The 26,802-nt window shown below is 34.9% G+C and overlaps 1 protein-coding gene across 4 annotated transcripts in view; it reads right to left on the reverse strand.

The window, feature by feature from the left end:
• Positions 1-26,802, reverse strand: part of DPYD (dihydropyrimidine dehydrogenase) — an 870,115-nt gene that overhangs the window by 443,708 nt on the left and 399,605 nt on the right. For all 4 annotated transcript variants that reach the window (XM_037024395.2, XM_037024389.2, XM_037024403.2 and 1 more), the window contains one exon: positions 23,824-24,008. In XM_037024395.2, coding sequence (XP_036880290.2) covers positions 23,824-24,008 — 185 coding nt within the window. The remainder of the gene's footprint in view (positions 1-23,823; positions 24,009-26,802) is intronic.

A 26,802-nucleotide genomic window follows, 5' to 3' on the forward strand; every position in this document is an offset into this window, starting at 1 on the left:
ATAATTTAAAAATTTTTACTTACTGTATTTTTCATATTTTCAACAACAAACATAAATTTATATGAAACAAATAGAATTAAAGGTATACTAAAGCAATTTTTTAGAAGAAGCAATGAAAACCCACTAGGTGAAGATGAAGACTACTCTTTAGTTTCCTCCACAGATTGCCCCAAATCAATATTTATTACATTTCATAAAATTCAAAAATACTTAGAACATTAAAGAGATGATCTACGTTAAATATCTTTTTTCATAAAGAGAAAACTAAGGGCAAAGGAAGTAAAATGATTACCTGGAGGTTACTCAGTTAGTGACAAAGCCAGAATAAAATACGTATTTTCTGTCTTGATGGCTAATGTTCCATTACCTTCAGCTTTCTGTCAGAAATATGTTTCAATCACTCCTCTTCAAAACTACTCTGTGCACCTATTCACTTTCTGTACCTTTTTTCCCCACCTACTGCAAATCACCCGTTCGGAAGTTCTCCTTGGCCACTGCAGAGAAATGACTTTATCTGGACTATTCCAGAATAAAAGAATACCAATTTTTTAATTTATTATTTGCATTGAAGATACTTGGTTATATGTTTAGCCACTAACATGCTAAAACTTATCCATATTGTCAGGAAACCAAATTCAAATTTCTTTGCATAGCCCATATTGATTGCAGCCCGTAATAGAGTTCCATGTACTTAGTTATACACAAGTGTTAATATGCTTATATAACTAGTCACTTTCATTTATTTATTCAGCAGGTATTTATTGAAAACTTCTAGATTAGAGACGAATAAACAGACAAGGTCCCTGGAGCTCATGTACAGAAAAAAATGTAAATAAAGCTAACGACCAAACAGCCAACAGATTGCTCATCATACTGCTACGTGTCTCCAGGTATTATCTTATGTATTTCTACCAGCCTAAAATATAATTCATGACTATCTTCATCTACCGAATTCCTAATTATCTTTCCAAACTCAACTGATTCATACAACCATATGCTTCCTGGGGCATTTCATTAAGATACTCCATACCCTTGTCTAATGCAGCTGACTCTCTTCTCTGCTACTTTATAATTTAAAATATGCCTCTACCCTGTAGTCATTATATAGGGCTGTGCCCTGATTTTCTCTTCAAACAGAACATAAGCTCTTTGAGAGCAGTGGCCATATCCTATTTAAATGAGTATCTCCATTAGAATTTAAAATATATGTAATATATGTGCATATTATATATATATGTATATATATAATATTTACTCTTATAGGAAACTGCCTATATAGAGACAAAGATAAATGAAATCACTTTTCCACATGGCAACCCTCAAATATGTTTTTAAAAACTATCATATACTTTCTAAGTCTCCTTTTCACCCTAAGCTAAGTATTTATATCTTTATAATTATTTTTAATACACAATGCTCTTCAACATGTTCATTGTCCTTCACTGGATATTTCATTTACTTTTTATGCTCTGATATTGAGGAACCTGCTAACATAACTGAAATGGTTAAATACAAGAACTCAGGTTTCTGCAATTTCCATTCCCTTTCTAAAGCAGGAACCATTTTATAATCTAGACATCACCACAACTCTTTGGTTGTTCAAAATACACTCAGTGAAACACCAGAAGAAAATTACAGAATCAAAAGGGGCTGAAATAATAAAGAACGGAGTTTAGGATAGATGGGGTGGGTAAAAATAGAGATTAAGGGAAAGCTAGATGTCCAACAGATTTTTAGAGCATATAGATAAAAGGTAACATTGCTTTATAGAAGACATTGTCAGATATTTAAGACATTGAAAATGAGAGGCATGTCTAAAGTTCACTTTTTTTAGAAAGTTTACTTCTTCCTCCTCAGACTTTTTTTAGGGGAGACTGAGTAAAAATTTTAGTCATGTACAATTCAAAAAATTAACTACATGACCTGCACAGACCCCGAGAAGTTCCACACCTATAGAAGTTATGCCTAAATTTTCTCATTTCATTTGCATCTACAAAATCCTTTAAGAAAAACTTTTCACTACCTACAAAACAGAGCATAAATTTTTTAGCAGCATATAATCCCAGTTGTGGTCTCCCCACATGTTCTAATCTCATCTACTACCATTCTCTCACAACACCTTATTCGTCAGTTTATTAAACCACATAGAATTTCTCAAACAAAACAACATCATGAAAGCATCTATGCATTTTGCCCACAAATGTTCTTTCCTGCCTGGCTTTTCTGTTTTAAAATTCAAACTAATCCTTCAAAAGTCGGTCCTGTGTCATCTGCACTAGGAAATTTCCCTGGCTATTCACATGCAAAGTTTTTCCCCATATCATACTCTGTACTTGTTTGTTTACATGTATGTGTCTCCTACCTAATTCAGTTTCAGCACCTAGCATAAGACTTGGCAAATGCTCAAAATATTTGTTAAATGCATCGGATGAGTGAACTTGGGTACTTAGCCTCTTTTTTTACATCGGTTCCTGGTAAAATGATGACATAATCATCAACTGTATTCCAGATATTTGAAAGTCCATTTTTCTATGATACTAATGTAAAGTAACAAAGAACTCTTACCTCTGGAAGATTGTTGCATTTAGCAAAGGTTCTCAAAAGATCTTTCCAGTGTGAATGGTAAATAATGACTCTCGGCAGTTAAGTTACTATGTAAATATAGGCATTCAGTCAAATAAAGTAAATTTACCAACCTCAGAATTTTGCCACCGTTCAGCCTAAAATAAAGCATTTTTCTTTCTGTTTTCCATGATTTTTAACTCCCAGCTCAGTATGGACTCCTTTGGTTGCAAGTAACAGAAACCAGACTCAAATGCATATTACGAGGGTTTAGAAGTAATTTGCGAAACTCAAGCAGGAACGCAGCTAGGCTTTCTGAAAAGCTGGAATCTTCACAGAAAGCCATATGGTCTGTCTCTCCTCTTCTATGTGCATCTATTTTATTCTTCTGTCTCTGAAAATTGGCTTCCTCTAATTCTTTATCCAGAACAGTTGACATTTTATAGGGCTAGCCTAGACATTTTTAACTCTACATATTAAAGACATCTGGAGAGTTTTTAGAATTCTAATGTCCTGGCCAGACACTTGCCATATTAGTCACATCAGAATCTCTCAGAGTAGGACTCAAGCATTAGTATTTTTTTTAATCTCTCCAAGGAATTGAACCATGCATCCAAGACAGAATTGCTTCTTTAGCCAGGTGAATGCTCCTCTTAATTCCCAGTTCTCAAGTGAGACATTCAAGTTTGGCCGCAATTGTGTTGGATGTCTACCTTATTCAAAGAAATGGCTATCTTGGGCCTGTTAAAGACAACAAAGTATTATTGTAACCTGGATAAATACTCTAAAGAAATGCTCATATGGGGACCTATATCTGCAAAGATATGAATTCTGACAATACATTGTCCACATGTCAAACCCTACTGTAAAATAGGACACTTGTATTAATGTCCTCAAAACTGGAAACCAACCTGAAATTTATCCATGACCTTTCAATTGAACATGCACACATACACACACAAACTGAAAAATCTATTATTAAAAATAAAAAGTGTATATCATCAGATATTAAGATAATCAACTGTAATGCCTTTCACTTGAGATAAGAAAACAACTACAAGCTATAATGGCTTACAATTTTATTGTTACATTATTATTCTTTATCAATGGTTTTCTTCTATTATACCTGGCTGCGTCATGGAATTACAGACAGATAAATTTGCATGTTTAATGGTTATGTTTTTGGGAAGAAGTAAAACACATAATAATTATGTACCCCAATTTCAATTTTCCCTAATTTGCTTTACTAGAATGAATTTTTTTTAAAAAAAAGCACCATTAAAAGCAAAACTATTGGTAGCATCATATTTGACTGAAGCAAAAATAACTACGACTATGTTCCATCCAATTTAAAATCATCAAACAGCTTTCACTTACTCATTTTATTTATATTTCATTGTGCTGTAACTGCAATGGTCCCTATCTTGGGGTATAGCTGCTTTAGAAGCATCCATTCTGAGATTATTTTAAGGCAAAGAATAAATAACATTGTGTGACTACTTATGGTTAGATTAATTCATAGGCTAGATTAATGCATTAATTAACTCTGGTCAGTTACTTTGCCCTTGGAGGAAATATGTATTGAGGAAAAAACTTGCAAAGCAGAAATTAATTTGGATTAACTGCTTCCATGGTGAAAAATAATTACAATTACATCATAAAATCAGATTTCACTTCTCCATTTTGAAAAATTACTGTTTGTAATGAAAATTTTAGAAAAGATATGAGGCTATAGAAAAGTCTCTAAAAATAATGACCCCATTTTATTCACTTCTTTAAAGGACTATATTCCATTGCTCTTAAGATATTTGTAACCTAAGCACAGAATAAGGCTACAAAATTAAATGTTATTAAATTAAATCCATGTGATTTTTTTCTCCATCTAAGCACTACTTCCAAATCCCAACTACCAGCTCTTAAGCAACTTAAGGCAGTATCATGCAAAAGCCCCTCTGTTCTTCAACAAAAAACTATCCCTCCCCAAGTTTTTCCCATTTACTTTGTAACAATACCATTCATCCAGCTTCAGCCAAATATCTGTGTATCATTTTTTATTTCTCTTTCATTCCCCATTTCTGTTCCACCAGAAATCTAATGACTCTGTCCCCAAAATACACGAATCCATGTACATATCCGTTCTCATTGCCACCATTATATCTTAGTGGGACAATTTCTTATTCATTTCCCCATTTTCCTTGCCTCCTACTGGAATCCACTCTTTACTTTGCACCAGAATAGCTTTTCAAAAACACAAATTCCATCATTTAAAATTTTTAATTAGTTTCTCATTGTGTTTTGTTAACATTCAAACTTTTTTCATAGCCTACAGGATTCTCCATGATCTGGTCCTGTCACACTATCCAAACCTTCTTTATGTCACTCTTTTTGTAAATATACATTATTAGTCAGTTTGATTTCCACCAAACTCTACCTTTCCATGGGGGTTTTCAGTTGCTATTTTCTTTACCTGCCATGCTCATTTTATTCTTTATTGTCTCCATGTAAATTATGCTCCTACTGCCAAGTATCAGCTCTTTCCTCAACTGCTACAGACAGAACTGTATTCCCCATACTCAAGTGTTGAAGCCCTACCCCACAAAGTGATGGAATTTGGAGATTGGGCTTTTGGGAGTAACTTAGGTGTAGATGAGGTCATGGAGGCACAGCCCTCACGATGGAATCAGTGCCTTATAAAACGAGACACCAGGAAGCTAGCTCACTTGTGCACTTGCTCATGAGCTCTTGTGCTCTCTCGCTTCCTCTCTCTCTGCCATATGAGGGCACAGAGAGAAGGGGGCTGTTCCAGAAGCCAGAAGACAGCTCGTACCAGGCCCTGATCATGCTCGCACCCTGGTCTCAGACTTCCTACCTCCAGAACTGTGAGGAAATACATTTTTGGTGTGTAAGACACCTAATTTATAGTAGTTTCTTATGGCAGCCTGAGCTGATTAATACAGCAACCTGAGGCAGAATCACCAATGAAGTTGTAAAATATGTTACCAAAACCTTAGGTGTTGCATGATCTAAAATGTTGGTTAGGCATATTCAATTTTTCAACAGCTACTTATGAAGTTCCTTGTACATGGTAGGTATTGTGACTAGGTACTAGGAACACAACAGTAAGGAAAGTGTGTTTTCAGGTAATCCTGGGAGGAAAAAAGGAGATAAGACAACAACACAGAAGAATGTGTGTTGATGTTGTGATTTATAAGTAATATATATTTGGTTTTTATCCTGTTTCTGGCACATTGCTCCTGAAACCCCTGGAATTTCTAATTGATGAGAGCAATTAAGGCGTCTTTTGTTATAATACTGAGGTGAGTTTTGGAAGCACCTAAGGATGGGGGCTGGTTACTATATGAACCAACCATGTGATTAGAGGGTTGGAACTTTCAGTGCCACCTGCCTGACCCCCTGACCTCCAGAAAGGGGAGAGGAGCAAGGTTGAACTAATCACCAATGGCCAATGATTTAATAATCGTGTCTATGTCATGAAGCTTCCATAAAAACCCGAAAGGACAGAGTTTGGAGAGCTTCCAAGTCGGTGCACACATGGAGATTTGGGGAAAGTGATACACCTGGAGAGAGCATGGCAGCTGTGTGCCCACTCCTCTTACCTTGCCCTACATAACTCCTTCATCTGGCTGTTCCCTAGTTATATCCTTTTATAATAAATCAGTGATCTAGTAAGTAAAATGTTTTTCTGAGTTCGGTGAGCTGCTCTAGCAAATTATTTGACCCCAAGGAAGAGGTTTGGGGAATCTCTGATTTATAGCTAGTCACTTAAGACTACAGTTAACAACCTAAGCTTATGACTGGTGTCTGAAGAGAGGGGCAGACTTGTGGGACTTAACTGCTCACCTGTGGGATTCAATGCTGTCTCTAGGGAGACAGAGTCAAAACTGAGTTAGATTACAGGCTACGCAGCTGGTTTCCTGAGCATTGCTTGGTGTACAGGGAACCTCTCCTACAACACAAACACACACATTGAATTAGATCCAGGAACCTAAGTGGCTTCTCCTCAGAAACTGAATGCAGAGTATATGGGGTAGGGAGTAGTGTGGCTGGGGCCAGGGAAGCTTTCCACTGGTGCCCAGATAGGCTTCTTTAAGAAAGTAACATCTGAGCAGATGCCAGAAAGAGCTGAGCACATATCAGCAGAGTTCTGGTATACTCTCCTTATGACTTTGAGATGAATTATCCAATTTTTCAACTGAGCTACAGAAATACACTGGTTTCTTTTACCTCTACTAATTGTAATATTATCCATTAAGAAAACAGTATGTAGTCCATTGCACAGAGCCTCTATTTCATAAACCCAAAGGGTGTGTTGAAAGGATAAACTAGTATATTAACTTTAAGGAATAGCTTGTAACTTAGCCAGGACTCCAAAAAAATAATAAATAACATGTTGACAAATTTTCAAAAGTGTCAGTCAAGAAGGTAACAACTGCCATATTCATGCCCTGGGGCAAAGGTGGTGGCATTGTTGACAAGATGTCAATGACTAGAGTAAGAGGAGCCTGGTGACCAGCACAGGTGGTGCCTGACAGCAAATCCATGCAGCACAAAGGAGGCAGTGTGATCCAGGTGAGACTGATGAACGTAAATAAAAGATGCTGACATTTAAGAAAGGTGACAGCAGCAATGTTAAATATTAAGACTTGGAATAAAATGCTCAAAAGCGTAAGTCAACAACCTACCAGGCAGTACCAGCTTTTGTGTGAACCTATTAACCCTTGTATTTTTAGGTGAAGTCTCTAAAATAGGCTAAGGTGGGGATAGCATGCAGGGAGAAAACCAGTGTAGTCACTTAGAGGTCACTTTGTGACTCTAAACAGGTCAGTTAAGCTTCTATAAACTCATTTGTCTCATCTTTAAAATACCTATTGTGAAGGATGGTTGTAAGGATCAAAGGCGAAAACACTGTAATACACCAGTAAGCTCTTTTCATCCTTCTGTTTCCATATTAACAGCCCCCCCCACTACCTGTGTTAGCATTCTAAAGTAGTATTTACCACCAATGAGCTAAGTGGATTTGTAAAATCTGCTTCCTAAACCTCATGTGCCCCATTAAGTATATCTTTCCTCAGCATATTCAATTTTTTAACCATAATCATCAAGCCATCTGGGAGGCATCTTATTGGCCAATCAGCTAGTATGAGGTAGGTATTGTTCTAAGAACCCAGGATACCACAGAGAACAAAACTGACAAAAAATAAATTTGAAAGCTATATTCCCATGGGTTGTTGTCTGGCATACAGCGACTGCAATGCCACATAAGAAGTGATCCAAAACTGAAATAAGATGATTTTGAGGACTAGTTGCACACATTTCACGAGTCCAGTACCATTCTTTTCAGCCCCACTCTGGCGCGGGGTTCACTGATGACTGCCAGGACTTAGCTATGTGTTCTGCCTCCCACATGCTCAGCTGAAGCTCAGCTAAAGAGAACACCCCATGGGGAAGAGGCAGGATGGTTACTGAAAAGAATGGCAGGGCTGAGAATGGAAAATGGTTCTAGCTCAAGCACAGCCATTCCCTAGTTTAAATACCTTAAGAAAGGCATTACATGTCTCCTGTTCTTTTTTGCAGATGTTACCGTTGTCTTTATCTCTTTGAGAGTCTTTACCATATTCATTTTAAAGCCTTTTCAGACAGCTCTATTATTATTCTATTCTCCTGAGTGAATTCTCTTATTACTCGAGATTGCTCTTTTAAAGTCTGTTCCTCAGCTTCTGGAACCACATGTTAAGTGGTTGAATCCAAAGGTCTCCAGGGCCACAGCCATCTCAATGAACTTCAGCACAGGTGTTCTGATTTGTAAAATGAGAAAAAGTGGTTACTCCAGAGGTAATTTTGAGTATAATGTAAATGCTAAGCCCCTAAAAAGATAATAACCAGTATATAGTGGGTAGTCAATAAATTAGATGCTTTATTGTTAACATATATTCATTGGGTTTTGGAATCATACAAAATTGTAATTTTGTCCTTTTTATGGATGAAGATATTGAAGCTGAAGATAACACATCTGAGATTTTAAGTTTTAAAGTCCTTAAGCTGTGAACTGCACCTCTGTGACTACACTGTGCTCAGAGCCACACATGAGATAACCAAAAAGCAACATGACATTCCCAAAAGTTGGAAGGCCGAGTTAATGAATAGTTAAATCAGGACTTAAACCCAGATCTTGTGACTTTTAGGCTTCCATTACATCACTTGTTTCTGGATATTTTTCAGTCTCCTCTTTACAACTTGTACATGATGCCACTAAATCACTGAATGCAGAGGAACTCACTGGTTGAAATTTCCAATTGAGTTAGTGACCATTTGAACTTCCTGCAGCAAAGTAAAGGTTTTCAGTGCTTCCTTTTCCTGTGATGTTGTCATTAGAGTTATGCAGCCCCGGGTATTAAGGTGGAGAAGATTTGGTATGGAATTCTTAACACCTGTGGCCCATTTGGACTACCTGATGCTGTTTTCATCTTTCATACTCCATCCACATATACTAATCTCAGGTTCTGTAAAGCATAAATCAGATTTTTTTAGTTACTTTTTCTACCCTTCCTAATCTTGAGTTATCTGCCTGAAGTAGCAATCTACTGCTATAATGGCAAGGAAATATTCTGCCTTTATGGAGATGATTTCAGTTTAAATTACTTCTCAGGTCAAATGCTGCTATTTAGTAAAGGTTTGGAACCCTATATAAAGTCAATAAAAGGCATTAAAATTACTTATTAGTCATGGTATTTTCTTCCTCTATCACCAACTACATAGTTTTATTTTGATAGCTCCATAAGATATAGGCTCATTCCTCATTTTTTTCCTTGACTTCCCTTTAAGACATAATAGATGTTACAAAAAATCAACCCCCTTCATACACAAAAAGCTACACATTATTACAAATATAATTTCTACTAGAAAAAGTGTCAAGTCTCTGATAGTTAATTTTATTTTTTGTTACAATATTTTTCACTATATTCCCTATGCTGTACTTTTTATCCCCATGATTTATTTTTACAATTACTTACAATTTTTATAATATTTTTATGCTGTACTTTTTATCCCCATGATTTATTTTTATAATTAGTTAAGAATATTAGTTAGAAAATACACCAAAAATTAATATGAACATACCATCAAAAAGGTGAATTCTATAGACAATACTATAGGGTTTATTGAATGCTTATTTACAAGCACTCGAAATGAGCTTCATTTTTCAATGTCTGTAAGTTTAACTTTACTACTTCTCTTCAAAAGGGATAAAAATAAGATCACATGCACTCAGTCTAAAGGCCCCATTTTCCAATGAGAAACTGGGCTGAAGTCATCACAATACTGCGATTCAAACCAAGTGGAAAAACTTAGCATGGAAACAACATTTAGCCATGACAAACTTCAGTATTATTTTTTGGAGGCTATCACTATCTCAAACTGAATCCATTATGATTTAAAACTGTCTTTTTATTGATATTCATTGTTTTTCAACCTGACAGCGGCCAATGATTTATATCAATCTTCTTTTAACATAGGTATTAAAGAGTTCACAATATATTTTAAAATGAAGGACACTTTTTCAATAGGTCTCAAGATTTTAATACAGTTGTCATTTGAAAACCTGTACCTCCTCTCAGTTGGAGAAGGGCTTAGAGAAGCAGCAGCCAGCTCTGTTGATAAGATTGTTTTTATCTGAAGCAATGAAGGATTCAGAATTAGTATGACATATTGATGATGCCTTTTTTAAAGGCATTTTTATTCTCTTAAGTGCAAGAACACTGCAGTTGACTGTCAATCATTAAGCCACAGAATGAAGTCCTTTGCTAGCTAGGAGGTCTGCAACTGCACCAGTGCTGGTAAACTAACCACCAAATTACAGCCTTTTCTCCTGCTTCACCCAGATTTCACAGGGGCTGCACACCCAAATAAATGCCTCTTGGCTACCCATTCATCTAACAGCTGGAAAGATGACACTTGACATTTGGAAACTTTCCTGTGAAGATTGCTGCAAGGCTTTCCCATTAGCTTCCTGGTGAGACTGTAAGGTCGAATAAGCTGCCTCAAAACCTGCAAAGGGTAACGGAAATACTCTAATATTAAGCCTGTGCAATTTAAATTTCTAATTCTCAAATCATAAGTTCTTCAGATATTGTAGAAACCACCGGTATATTTCAGGGCAAAAGAACACCTTTGAAGATGTGGAATTAAAGTAATATTTTAAGCAATGATAATGATAACAAATGTCTTTAAAGTTGGCATTGAAGTTCTTCTAAGCAAGAGACTTGGACATAGATAAGTTCCTCTAAGTTTGTTTCCTAAAAACCCGAGACTGTCATATTTTTAGCAACTGTTCATCTTTTTACGCAGAAATCTTTAACATGAGGCAGTTATACCATTCTTCAGATTTTATTTTCACATTATAAAAATTGTCACAGTAGTTTTAAAATCCTTACAATCCAACAATGTGGGTTCATTTTGAAAATTTTTGAGCCCAATATAAAGTAAGTAAAATTGTAAATATTTTGTTATTAAGAAAATGCTGTGATATTATAAATCTTTCCAGTTTGAACATATTTCTTTTTTCTCTTTAGGAAGGTAATTTTTTTAAGAGACCCCCAAAGTAAAGAGTTTTAATAACTTGGATGTTCACTAAAGATATTAGAAAGACAAAATTGCTCACATAATCTCAAACCCTAAAAATAGCAGAAGGTGAAAGATATCATTTATTTATACTAATGCACATAATTCAATTATCTTTATAGTAGTGATCTTTTTGCACTGTGCTCAGTTATTAATTCTCCCTCTTCAAAGTGTTCTTATAACTTTCTATTCTTGTTTGTTAACTCAATATTTCTCACACAAAAGATTGACAACAATGAATAGGCCTCTCTGAATGCTCATTTAGTCATATGTCCAAATGTAGGTAAAATTAATAATACAGTTAAAAGGAACATGAAACACTTAGAAACTATATGCAGGAGGGCACTGAAAAAACAGGAGGCATGCATGATGCAACTTTCAACCTTTAATTAATCACCACCTGGGACTGAAATCACTTTTTAAAAGTCAATTTAGTGATACTGAATTGCACCTCATTAGCGACAATGACAGGGATGCCTATGGATATGTATTGCGTGGTTCAGATCACAAACCAAGACAAGCACAGACCTGACTTTCCCGTACCACTTCATCAACAAATCCACAAAAAGAAGTCTCGGCTCACAAGAAGAAAATGGAATATTTAATGATTGTACTTCTCCTTTATCTTCCAACTAATACTACAACTAGCATATTATACTCACTCTAGGGCGGGACTATGGCATGAATCTCCCCAACTAGGTACTGAAATCAGAAATTCATTTCATATAGCCTATTGAAGTGTCATCAAATGGTAATGACTTTCTGTCACTCTTGACCTGGGGCAGATTTGAACTAGTGACCAAGAGGTTAAAGGATCCATATGTCATTACCAATCCCCTGAGATACCTAGTTCCCTCAACAACTAGAGATTCTTTTGTGCCTCAATCCAGCCAGAAGAAAATACACTAAAACCTCAAGCAGTAGAAAGGAGGTCATCAATGCAAGGAATTTAGGATGGTTTTAAAGAATTTTACAAACATCTATTTCAAAATACACATATGTACTAAATATAATTGAGTAGACTCATGTTAAGTGTCAGAGAACTTCCTTATAACCTTTATTAAATTATCATACAAACTTCACTGTTGAACTGAAAAACACTGTAGAAAGTTAAAACTTAAATGATACCTGTGCTCTGTGATCTTACAGGGTTAACAGACACTTCAGATCTAGCATGATGCCAGAATATTTATGTGTGTATCTACTGTATATGGTCTAAAATAATTCTGACACAAGAATTGGTTTCATGGGGGATTGACAAATTGGAAAGAATAACATAGATTTAGAAATAAAATAATCAAAAATTCATCAGGCATTTTAACATGGATACTTATTTTAGGAATACAGCGTATTTAATAAAGGATAAAGTTGGAGGAAGAAAAACAGGAAAAAAAACACTTGGGGACACGCTTATAGACAAATTCATGTAGATAGTAGAAGTACTGAAATTAAACCAATACTGAAAAAATTAACTTTTTGTTGTTGAAAGTTGTCCTCAAATGTTGGCTGCCAGTAAATCATATCCTGTAACAATTCATCTTCAATTATTCTGTATGCATTCAGTGCGTCCTAAAGCCACTTGTAAACACAATACCCAAAACTTTTTTTTTAATGTCAGTATCCCAATGTCTCCTTCCTTACCTTTTGCAGTTTCTCATAAGTGTTTGATTTTCACAGCATATCAGAATTCTAAAATTCTAGCTGGAAGAAGCTAGGTCTTCTTTTCCTTTTTCATTTCTTGCCTATATTTAAAGAAGCTCAAGTGCAAATTCTTTCCTTTAGTTGAATTTTCTCTTCCTACCAGTTCACTCCATTTGGTGTGAATTTATCCTACTGCAATAACTCACCTTTTGCCTCTCAATATTTATCTTTCTATCACTACAATTACTTTCATAGTAGCAACATGTACATTTCATTGACCACTGCCACTACTCATAGTGAATATTATAGTTTCTTCGTGCTGTGCTTAAGACATAGGGAATTTAAAACACAATTCTGAATCACAGCTTAATGACATGACAGAAGGATCACTCTGATGATGTAATCAAACCAGTGGGTTTGAGATGATCATTTCCATATATTTAGACAGATTTTATTTGACAGAATGTTTCCTGTTTATAAGATCATCTTCTCAGAAGTACCATGACTACTTTAGAGAAAACAGCTTCTGGTGCAGGATTAGAACTTACAAGAATTTAGCATGTATTCTGTCTCTAAGCTTGCTCTTGGTAGAGGACACAGCATGGTGAGATATCATACAGCACTTTTTTTCCCTCTACTTTTTATTACTATATTTGTCTATATGTTAATACTCGAACAAAGTAGGTGCTCAATCTTCTGAATGATTGTATTTTTGCAAATGAATAACATTTGGTATTAAGCCTTCTCTTTGGTGAAGAAGATCCTAGGCACCTTATAGTCTCTTTTAACCAAGGTGGTTGTATTTAACAGATTCACTGGACTAATTTAATTCTTCTCTCCTTTTCGTCTGTAAGACATACAAAGGATGATCAAAGAGCACTGCATCTTTGCAATAGGCAGGGCAACCCATGTGCCTATGAATTTTCTACTCCACCAGTTGAGTTGTGTGGTTATGAAGTCATTTGTAGGTTCCTTACCCCATTTGCATTGATTATTAATGTAAATAAAAATTACATAAGTTGATGAGTTATATGAATGTGAAAAGAAAGAGGGCTGATTTGGTGAAAAATAAGTTGAATGGTTTCAAAAGCAAGTTAGTTGAAAAAAGTTGCTGTCAAATTAGATGTGGGTTAAACAACTGAAGTGACTTCAGGGCAATCATATAAATATCCAGGAATCTGTGTTTCTTGAAGGTGTTGAGACACTTTAAAATACAAGATGAGAAGTTGCAAACAATACTTTGTAGATAGTTTTAGACAAGAAACATGATAGAATTCCAACCATTAGATTTAAAACGCCCTAGCCCTGCTTTTTTATTTTTTAAGAGAAACTAAAATGAAAAAACATTTACATATATATTCTTTACAATAAAATTGTATGCTTAATGTATGGGTATATCCTTTTTACAATTCCCCATTTTAACTTTTTCAGATTAACCAGATAATTACTGATTTTTATTTGATAGAATGAGAACTTTTTTGTACTCTTGTGTTTTTAAATAAATGCTATGTATTTAACCAATTTATTGTTAATGAATGCTCTAGATTTACCTATATAATTAAAATGCCTCATTTTTATCCTCAACTAACAATTGATTTGGGTTTTATTCATATTAATTGAGCTACCTGTTGCTTCATTTTCCTTCTCTGGAAGCTAGAAAATGCAGAATGTTCATATTAGTAACTTTTCTATCCACTTAATCATCATGGTTAAGGTATATATTTAACAGAACTGAGTTATCTAGACTCCAGCCTCCAATCACAATCTTCTAATTTCAATTTCAAACTACAGAGGAACTCTCAGGCAAGCCTAATGCATTGTTATATTCTGAAATTTTAACGCACACTAGGGGAAGATGTCAAGGATTGCTGCTGATTTGCAAGAAACTTAAGGATCCAGCATTGAAAAGTACCAGGAAACGTGTTCTGAACAAGGGAAAAATAATAGACGGGTGTGTTACATCCTGGTTTTGTTACTGACAAGATCTTAAATAGGTTTCTCTATCATTTGAGCCTTATTTTTAAAAGCAATGAAATAAAGATATTGATACCTACTTAACAGAGTCATTGTAACCCAAAAATATACAATGTATAATAGATGCAAAATAAAGAGCAGCCATTATTATAACGATTGACAGGTGAATATAAAAGTTATGTTTCAAGAAGAATTAAAATCAGGGATTACTCCTTTCATGAGTATACTCCAATAATTCTAGTCTACACTGATCTGTGCTCCGTTACTACTTGAGCATTTATAGGTGGCAGTAAATTTAGTTTTCCATTATGTCATATCATGCTTTCTCTAATTACTTCACACAGGTAATCCTTGAATTCAACATATTATAAGCCCCTTTAGAGAAGAAACATTGATGGATGGATGTGGTTTATTTCTTTTTTTCCTAGTACAGAACTTTTAATTTATCCATCTGTTCACACACACGTGTGTGCATATAGACACACACACACACACAGGCTAAGAAATCATTTGAAAAATGCAAGTAAAAGTGCAAATTAAAAAAAATTATACAGTATTTGTTTAGCTATAGCCACTCCCTGAGTTACATACTGTTTCTTTGGGTATACTGTTAAAATTGTAAGTAGAAGAAGACAACTCAAATATGCCTAGACTCCACTAACATTGCAGTGTTATAAACAACTAGGATGAAGTCATGTTAGATCACTTATAGTACAACTAACAAAAGAAGAGATAAGTTTCATTTTACAAAATAATGACTCTTAAGAAAGGGAATGCCGATAAATTTTTGAAATGTTTCTCTCCACATTAATACCAGACCTGACACTATCACTTCTTTATGCAAACAATTCCTACCACATTCCTGCCTCATTATATATCCCAAATCAAAACCCTAAACTGAGTATTCTTATCATGGTCTACTCCCAGTATAATTACAGATCCTTTCTCCCATTTTTTTCCCACATATTCTCTATATAAACCGTTTTTTTGGTGAAATAAAAAGAAGCTGTTGCACACGTACAAGGCTTATGGAGCAAGCAGAAAGTATTTTTGTGAAAATGCAAGGAAGGCATTCCTTCTTCTGAATAAGAGTAGCACCACAACAGATGTCATTGTTGGTACACGGAGCTTGGTGTGGATTTCAGCCAGCTGGAACCCTTGTCTGGGTATCCCTTGTGCAGTGAGCAAGCTATGCAATCTTGTCCAGTAGCCCTCATGAAGCTCTACCAATTCTAGTCACTCACTATTCTTCCAGTTTTTCTTATTTTCCATTTTTGTTTGTATTTTGACTTTCATTAAGCCTCTGCTCACTCCTCATCCTGACATCCACCTCCATACAGAATCAATCACTGTCTCTTCAGTGTTACTCCATATCTTTACATTTTTTATTATTGCATTTATTACCATGTATTAGATATATGTTTATATAACTGTCTTCTCTATTAGGTTGTGAGATTATTAATGGCAAGGTTTATGTTTAATTCACATTTATAAACCTAGTGAATAGTACTGTCTATAAAGATAGCACTGCTTCTTAAAATTTATTGTTCATTGAATGAATGAATGAATCTATGCATGAATGACTACATGGATAGACAATGGCTGTATATGGATGAAAAAATGAATGGTGAAATGAAATACTTTTATAATTACCTGAAATAGCCTCCTTTAATCTTCTGTTAAAATCATATACTTTGGCTTTCTATTCAAATCCTCTAGTTTAAAATTTTTCTCTGATGCCATTTTAACGATACAAAGGGAATGATTTCTAATAACTCACAATAAAATACAAATATTTATCGCTCAGACACTCTACTAAATAGCTTTCCATAAATACTCATACATAATATTCCCTGCAGCCCAATAGGGTAGCAACTCTAATTATTATTCCTCATTTATTAATAAATCACTTATTGACCCCTGAGAAGACCATTCCTGGAGTGATGAAGTAACTTGCCGAAGGTCACACAGTTTGAAGGTGTTGCTGGAACTGTGTTTGAAATAAGGTCTGTTTAATTCAGAGCCAAATTTCTAACCACTATATTATACCTCTTCTCATTTATTCACTTTGGTACCCTCCCAAAGTCAAGTGTTGGGCCTAACAGCTGGTACTCAATAAGTGGTAATTGATCAAATTAACTAATGAAATTTAAGCGAAGCTCTCTTCAGACAACTATGGGAATTACTGAAATCCCAACATGGATGTCTTTAAATGATCACATTTATCTGAAAAAGTGTATTACAAAGAAATTCTAAATATCCAATCACAATGATTGCATGCATGAAATTAATACTCATTTTTTAAAGTACACTGCCTAGTGTTACATTTCCTCCCTATCAAACTAATGCAAAACATAAGACAAAGTGTTATAAACCTTTATTCATGAATACACTTCAGATATTATGAAAATTTTTCTTAACAAACACTGTACAAAAACACAGTGTTAGTGAACATATAAAAAACTTATTAGTTTAATGGACTCCTCTTTAAATTCCTTTAAAATTACTTACCTCAGTCTACATATTTTTCCTATTTAATAGATAAGTACACTCTTGTGTTTGAAGGAATAAGAATAAGCAAGTATGGTCACCGGCTAGTATAGACACAGACTAGTAAGCAAGCTTCAGTCAGGGAAACTCACGGGGCTAGAGAACACACCAGGAGGAACAGGTCCCTGGCAGAGGAGGAGGATGCAGAACCTGAGAGACAAGTAGGATCTAGACAGACAAAATGCGTGGAACAGGAAAAGGACCAGATTCAGGAGAAGTCTTGGTATGCTGGGAGAAATCAAATAAGCATCACAAGCTAAGGAAGGTTTGGAATTTACCTTGAGTGCAAAGAAGACCCTCTGAAGGGTTTTAATTGGGGGAATTTAGGATCAAACTTGTTTTCTAGAAAGATGACTGTCTGCAGGGCAGGCAGGTACATCGTATTTGACAGGGGAGCAAGTGGATGCAATTTTAAGACACAGTAGAGGCCAGAAGTAAGTTAATGACAGTGTGAAGAGGGAAAAATCTCACGTTGTCTACATGTTCCTTTTTAGTCTTATCACTGCTTAGCACTTTGTATCTAACACCCTGGCAGGAAGGTGGAAGTGTTGATTTTAACTGACAGAGATTTTTACCTATCTTCCATTTCTGCTCCATTTTTAAAATGCAATTCAACACTTTGTTTGACAAGTCTGAATCCTTCAGCCAAATCCAGAATTCTTACTGGTCACAAAAGTCTTTATTTTATATTTCAACACTATCACTAATAATATGTATTTTTGAAGCATGTGCATTTATTTTTTCATCATACCTGAGGTCTGCTTCTTTCCTTTCATGGATAAGTAGAAGCTAAGTAAAATGATTGCTCATTTTTTGCAGTACACATTTATCAGATTCAGGGATGTAAAAATAGAACAGTGGAGTCAAAAGAAAAATACTCTTAGGAATCCTTTCGCATGATGATTGTAAAGCACTGAAAAGTCACAATCATCATAAAATAGAGCAAATATCTCTATGTATTTTAATTTAAAAGCTATCAATGGATTTAAATATTTAGAAAAATTTAACACATGCCATTCTCCACTGACCCATGTTCAATTTTGCCTTTTCAAATTTCTTTAGCATGTCTGCTTTCCCACCATTTTCACTTCCGCAGACTGAATTCATCTATTCACTAGGTTTCATCTGGCCTAGCAAAAAAGTTTCTTTTCTTATCCTGATTCCAATTTCATTTCTTCAAGTAGTTAATAGACTGGTCATTGAGATGTCTGGTCAACCAAAAATTGTACTCCACACAAAAAATAAGCAAATTAAAATAAGTGTACAAAAGAGTTATTACAGAGCAAGATTGACCAGCTATATTGAAGTAAGCAAGGAGAAAATTTAAATAGTGCATAAATAAAACTATATAGGCAGTACATTTTATAATGAGAAAAAAATGTGTGTGAACACACCAGTGTAAATCATTCAACTGTATTTTAAGTGTTTTTATTCTGAGACTATGTTGTTTCCTACATTTTTCATAAATGTGTTTGTTAATATGAGCAAATGTTGAGTGTTTTAGTGTTTGTCTTAATGCTGCCACTCAGTAAAATAAGAAACCATCAGCCCTATATTGGTTTCCAAACGGATTTGGAAAACTTTACTTGTTTGGATAATCTAGAAGTCTAAGGACCTGATTTGGAGAATTTGAAGCTGTGTATCAGAAATGTTAAGTACTGGAATAACAGGTTCTGGAGACTGTGCTTAATTTAAAAACAGGGAACTTGAAGCATGGGTAAGAGATAAATCCAAGTGGAGATGTCCAGGGAATCTGAAATGTGGTTAAACACACAGGTGAAGATGGACGGCATTCAGCTGAATCATGGAGAGAATGCCCTAGTGCAGACGGGGATTAGGGAGGTAGGCAGAAGGAGGTACAACTGGGAACCATGAGAGTGCTATGAAAATAAGCGTAGAATGACATAAAACTACTGGGTGAAAAGTCTGGGGGCTGAAAGAGCAAAAGGAGCCAAAGCAGGAGCTCATCCTGGGTAGCTGTCCTGAACAGCTCCCTCTATATTTATGAGGCCCTGCACTCTCCCCAAAGCACAGGTGCTAGACGAGGGCTGGAGCCACTACCAGTTTTTCTCCTGTGGGTTCCCATGATTCTACCTATTAAAATTGCATTTTTCCCCCTTTTCTTCCTAATCTAGCCCTTTTGGATTTATGACTGATTTGGACATCATTCTTGGTTGGTTACATCTATTCTTCTTTTTTTCTTTATTTTGGTATCATTAATGTACAATTACATGAGCAACATTATGGTTACTAGACTCCTCCCATTATCAAGTCTCCACCACATACCTCATTACAGTCACTGTCCATCAGTGTAGTAAGATGCTATAGAGTCACTACTTGTCTTCTCTGTGCTATACTGCCTTCCTCACGCCCCCTGCCAGCTACATTATGTGTGCTAATGGTAATGCCCCTTTTCCCCTTATCCCTCCCTCACTTCCCACCCATCCTCCCCAGTCCCTTTCCCTTTGGTAACTGTTAGTCCCTTCTTGGGTTCTGTGAGTCTGCTGTTATTTTGTTCCTTCTGTTTTTGCTTTGTTCTTATACTCCACAGATGAGTGAAATCATTTGATACTTGGCTTTCTCTGTCTGAGAAAGCCAAGTTATTTCACTGAGCATAATATGTTCTAGCCTGATCCATGTTGTTGCAAAATTTAGGATTTCTTTTATTCTTATGGCTGAATAATATTCCATTGTGTATATGTGCCACATCTTCTTTATCAATTCATCTACTGATGGACACTTAGGTTGTTTCCATTTCTTGGCTATTGTAAATAGTGCTCTACGATACACATAGGGGTACATACGTCTTTTTCAAACAAGGCTCCTGCATTCTTAGGGTAAATTCCTAGGAGTGGAATTCCTGGGTCAAATGGCATTTCTATTTTGTTTTTTGAGGAACCTCCATACTGCTTTCCACAATGGCTGAACTAATTAACATTCCCACCAGCAGTGTAGGATGGTTCCCCTTTATCCACATCCTTACCAACATTTGTTGTTGGTTGTCTTTTGGATGGTGGCCATCCTAACTTGTGTGAGGTGATATCTCATTGTGGTTTTAATTTGCATTTCTCTGATGATTAGCAATGTGGAGCATCTTTTCATGTGCCTGTTAGCCATCTGAATTTCTTCTTTGGAGAAGTGTCTGTTCAGCTCCCCTCCCCATTTTTTAATTGGCTTAATTGCTTTTTGTTTGTTGAGGTGCATGAGCTCTTTATATATTTTGGATGTCAACTCCTTATTGGATCTGTCATTTATGAATATATTCTCCCATACCTTGGGTGTCTTTGTTCTACTGATGGGGTCCTTTGCTATACAGAAGTTTTTCAGTTTGATATAGTCCCACTTGTTCACTTTTGCTTTTGTTTCCCTTGCCCGTGGAGATATGTTCATGAAGAAGTTGCTCGTGTTTATGTCCAAGAGATTTTTGCCTATGTTTTTTTCTAAGAGTTTTATGGTTTCATGACTTACATTCAAGTCTTTGATCCATTTTGAATTTACTTCTGTGTATGTTAGACAATGATCCATTTTCATTGTCTTACATGTAGCTGCCCAGTTTCGCCAACACCAGCTGTTGAAGAGGCTGTCATTCCCCAATGTATATCCATGGCTCCTTTATTGTACACTAATTGATCATATATGTTTGGGTTAATATCTGGACTCTCTATTCTTTTCCACCAGTTCCTGTGCCAGTACCAAATTGTCTTGATTACTGTGGCTTTGTAGGACAGCTTGAAGTTGGGAAGCGAGATCCACCCTGCTTTATTCTTCCTTCTCAGGATTGCTTTGGCTATTTGGGGTCTTTTGTGGTTCCATATGAACTTTATAACTATTTGTTCCAGTTCGTTGAAGAAAGCTTTCAGTATTTTGATAGGGATTGCATTGAATCTGTAGATTGCTTCAGGCAGAATGGGCCATTTTGACAGTACTAATTCTTTCTACCCAAGAGAATGGGATGAATTTCCATTTATTAGTGTCTTCTTTAATTTCTCTTAAGAGTGTCTTGTAGTTTACAGGGTATAGGCCTTTCACTTCCTCGATTAGGTTTAGTCCTAGGTATTTTATTCTATTTGATGCACTTGTGAATGGAACTGTTTTCCTGATTTCTCTTTCTGCTGGTTCATCATTATTATATAGGAATGCAACAGATTTCTGTGTATTGATTTTGTACCCTGCAATTTTGCTGAATTCAGATATTAGTTCTAGTAGTTTTGGAGTGGATTCTTTAGGGTCTTTTATGTACAATATCATGTAATCTGTGAACAGTGACAGTTTGCCTTCTTCCTTACCAAACTGTCTGCCTTTTATTTCTTTCTGTTGTCTAATTGCCGTGGCTAGGATGTCCAGTATGATGTTGAATAAAAGCAGGGAAAGTAGGCATCCTTGTCTTGTTCCTAATCTTAGGGGAAAAGCTTTCAGCTTCTCGCTGTTAAGCATAATGTTGGCTGTGGGTTTGTCATATATAGCCTTTATTATGTTGTGGTACTTGCCCTCTATACCCATTTTGTTGAGAGTTTTTATCATGAACGGATGTTGAATTTTGTTGAATGCTTTTTCAGCATCTATGGAGATGATCATGTGGTCTTTATCCTTCTTTTTGTTTATGTGGTGGATGATGTTGATGGATTTTCGAATGTTGTACCATCCTTGCATCCCTGGGATGAATCCCACTTGGTCATGGTGTATGATCCTTTTGATGTATTTTTGAATTTGGTTTGCTAATATTTTGCTGAGTATTTTTGCATCTATGTTTATCAGGGATATTGGTCTGTAGTTTCCTTTTTCTGGAGGTCTTTGCCTGGTTTTGGTATTAGAGTGATGCTGGCTTCATAGAATGAGTTTGGAAGTATTCCCTCCTCTTCTATTCTTTGGAAAACTTTAAGGAGAATGTGTATTATATCTTCTCTAAATGTCTGATAAAATTCAGCAGTGAATCCCTCTGGTCTAGGGGTTTTGTTCTTGGGTAGTTTTTTGTTTACCGATTCAATTTCATTGCTGGTAATTGGTCTGTTTAGATTTTCTGTTTCTTCCTTGGTCAGTCTTAGATGGTTGTATTTTTCTAGAAAGTTGTGCATTTCTTCTAGGTTATCCAGTTTGTTAGCATATAGATTTTCATAGTATTCTCTAACAATTCTTTGTATTTCTGTGGTGTCTGTAGTGATTTTTTTCTTTCTGATTTCTGATTCTGTTTATGTGTGTACATTCTCTTTTTCTCTTAATAAGTCTGGCTAGGGGTTTATCTATTTTGTTTATTTTCTCAAAGAACCAGCTTTCAGTTTCATTAATTTTTTCTATTGTTTTATTCTTCTCAATTTTATTTATTTCTTCTCTGATCTTTATTATGTCCCTCCTTCTGCTGACTTTGGGCCTCATTTGTTCTTCTTTTTCCAGTTTCAATAATAATTGTAACTTTAGACTATTCATTTGGGATTGTTCTTCTTTCTTTAAATAGGCCTGGATTGCTATATACTTTTCTCTTAGAACAGCCTTTTCAGTGTCCCACAGAAGTTGGGGTGGTTACATCTATTATTAGAGCCCTACATTTCTAAGACAGCACACTGTTGTCTCTAACCCAGTGTCTCAAGCCCCACTACTCAGATGCCGTAGTGAGGTGAGAAGAGGTAGGTGAAATGAACATTAAAAATATGATGTAATCTCTACAAAGCCCAACCCCAACCTGGTATATAAGCAGTCTTTTATAAATTACAGACCTGGTATGAGACAACTTGACTAGATTAAATGGTCATGGAAAAGAGGAAGGAAAATATTCACAGAAACATTAAAGAAAAATAATTTTGATAACATGTAAGAAACAAACAAAAGAACCCAAAAGAAGGGAGGCTGGAAGCATATTGTGAATAGTATTTCCTGAACAGGAAAGGAACAATAAGGAATACATTAACAAGAGCAAACTTTCTCAAAAAACATTTTCTGTAAATGAAATCACCGTATCTATATTTAAATTATAGAATAAGACGACCACAGCATTTTTTCAAAAAGTAAGATAACTGAAATTTAGTAGTGATGACTTTTCCCCTCAAATTTACACAGTTACCGTACCAGAGTATGTTCAACTTTATATTTTATCATTTTTACAATTCTTCATTTGTATAACAAAAGGAGTAAAAAAAATAATTATAATTGAAATTTGTAAAATATTTGTTTTCTTTTCAATTAGATGCATATAATTTGGGAAATGGATAGGAACTCATCTGATCCAAATGGATAGACAACATAGTTTTCTGAACTGTGCAACAGCTTGGAATATAGAGTCTATCTCCTATCATATTATATTTTGCTATCAAACCCACATTTCAAAAAATTTTGAAGTAAATATGTGATGTATTTCATATACAGTTGTTAAATACCTTATAGAAATGCTTATATTAATGAGTAGCAAAAATAATAAAGAAGTACTTATCCTCTGAAAACAATTAACTGAACTCGATGACAACTGCTTACCTGTATATATGTGTGCATGTACCACGAAGCTTGCTTTCCATCGTTCACTGATTCCACTGTAGTGTTGGACACACCGACAAGATCACCACCTGCAAACACCCATGGTTCACTGGTTTGCATAGTTTCTGGATCTATTTCTGGGAGATCCAAGTTGTTAAATTTTATAGGGCTCAAGGCTTCTTTTACTGGAAAAAAAAAAAGAAAGGCAAGAGGCAATGATTAATCTATGTATCATGTAACAATAATTTGAAGATTAAGAAAATGTTAATTATTGTTTATAGGATTTAAAGAACTGTTTTTAATGAACCACAAAAACAGAAAGTTACTGAAATATATAAGGTCATAATATATTCAAAGTGTACTGACATAACTAACTAAAAATATACCTCACTTGAAGGTATTAAATACCAAAGATTTGAGCAATGTTTCAGGTCTGGTATTTATGTCTAAGAAATACGGATCAGATCCATGAAGAAGGAAAGCACTTTGAATATTTTAACAGGTATAAAATCCATTTAAATGCTTTAAGTGGATATAAAATGAATTTTCTAAAACTTTATTTGTCTATAACCATTATTTTTACAAACTTGTTATTATTCATATGATCTCAAACTTGTTCCTGTGTGTTACAGGTGTAAGTTATATTGTAGAGTTGGGTCAATGGCCAATAATTTCCTTTCACAGCAAGTTTTATAAAGAAAACAAGACAGCCTTCTACATTTTCTCCAAACTTTTCGCACTTAATGGTAAGCAACTTAATGGACCCAGAATATAGCTACATTTACCCAGTACCATTATTTACTTGTGGGAATTGCTCTGTAAAAGAGTATTAAATTATTTTCAAAACATGCTGTGCTCCAATGAATTTAAACATATCATGAAACAAGGAAGAGGTTGAATTTCTTTAAAAAAATATCTAACGTAAACTTCAAATTGGTTGTTGAATATATTGACAAATCAAGTTTAAAATAAAATAACCAAATGTAAAAAATGTTTTCCAACACATAAAACCAATTTATTCTAGGCAATAATTTTAAAAAAACAACATAAAAATAAACCTTCACACATATTCATAGCTTTCTATTTAAAGAATATTCTAATTTAAAAAACTATCAACAGACTATCGTTGACTATGTTTCCAGATTATAGATTCCATGAGAACAGGATGTGTCCATACAGCTCGCCACTTGCCACAGATTCTGGTATAGTACCTAGAGCATTAGAGACAACTCAATGGATGAATGAATGAGTAGATGGAACCGTGTTATCATGCTCATGTTTTTATTTAGAAATCTTGTATATAGTTTATATCGCCGATGCAATTTCACCTTTCCTAGAGAGTATTATTAAATATTCATGTAATTATTTTCAATGCAGAATGGCATTTTGAGAAGATTTTTCTGATGTCTTTAAAGGTCACATGAAAAGAGGCCTTTATCATTTGTTCCCCATTGCATAACAGATCATCACTACCATCTGTTGACAGTTACTTGAGCTTCAAAAAAGTCAATAGTGAACATGGCTCATCAAGTCAATCTATTATAATAATGGTAACTGTAATACATCATCATTGAATGGTTTACATATGGGTTTATATGTATATAGTACTTTAAAAAAATTTTGTTATACAAGAAATGACTTTATTTGACCAAGATTTTGATGCAACTTTATCCTTTATAGAGAGCTGAAATAAAGATGATTTTTAAATGAGAAGGAATTCAAATTTATTTCGCTAGGAGATCAAAGCCCTTTTATACATTTCTCTCACTTTTTACAGGAATATCCCTGAAGATTGGTACAGATTTCACTCTAAACTTGAGTGAGGTAGGAATTATGCCTTAGTAATTTTTGATTTCCCACATCAACTATTAGAGTCAAAGACATATATACTGTGAAGTTACTGAAGCCTAAGGTTCAGAGTCGTTCACTTGCATGAGCTTTTTTCAAGGCCCTATGCCTAAATTGGAATTTGTAATTTTTTTCCTTTTTATAGAGGAGTCCTCCAACTATATAAGCTTTGGTCCTCACAAAACTTGAATCTACTCTTGGGTACAGAGCATTGTACACAGCAGGTGCTGAACAAATGCTTGCTGAATTAAATTAAGGTTCTTGAGTCATGTGCTTTATAATTTCTTATGATTTAAAAATGTACATAATATGATTCACTCTAATATTAGTGCTCCATCACTAAGTAAGTCAGTAAGTAGTCAGGAGACAACACTATAAATTTAATAAGTCAATCTTGCAATTCTTCAAATACTTAGCACCTACACCATAAGTCGCCCTAGGAACATTGATTTGTGAATCCAAAAGCACCATTCCATTCACAGTCTTTCCGTTGTATAGATATTGTGCTATTTTATATATGTAAACACTTACATATGTTTGTTTTTACTTTTAAAAATATTCTCTCTTCCCTCAACATTAATTCATTTATACCCTGAAGTCCTGGACCTGAATATCGACTTTTAAAATTGTTTTATCATTTGTAATATCCAGCTAACCTCAATAATAATTGAACAATTCTGACACAGTCTTCTAAAATAGAAAAGGATTTTTCTTTCATACTGAAAATTGTCTCATCTCCCTTTTGAAAATTACCCATTCAATTTCCCCCCTCCTCTCTTCAGAGACCTTCAAGTTTAGCATGCTCATAGTTTCATTTGAGAAATAAATAGAAAAAACAATGAGAGGTCAGTTAGGTGGTTATGATATTATTATCATATTATAGCAAGACAATCAAAATAAAGATTTTTTGTTCCCATTTTAATATCTAGTATTTTGACTTGTCAATATCTACAAAAGATCATTGAAAAAGTAGAACATAGACAATTCATGCATATAAGCAATGCTACAGTGTATCAGAAATGTTCTCTATCATTAGCACTAAGGAGTTCATGCAAAATGGCTAGTCTCTGCAACTGAAACATCAAATAGGATCATTTTCCTGTAGGCACAGTGGTCTCTATATTTCAGCAT

The sequence above is a fragment of the Manis javanica genome, chromosome 4, assembly GCF_040802235.1.
Source record: "Manis javanica isolate MJ-LG chromosome 4, MJ_LKY, whole genome shotgun sequence".
NCBI lineage: Eukaryota > Metazoa > Chordata > Mammalia > Pholidota > Manidae > Manis > Manis javanica.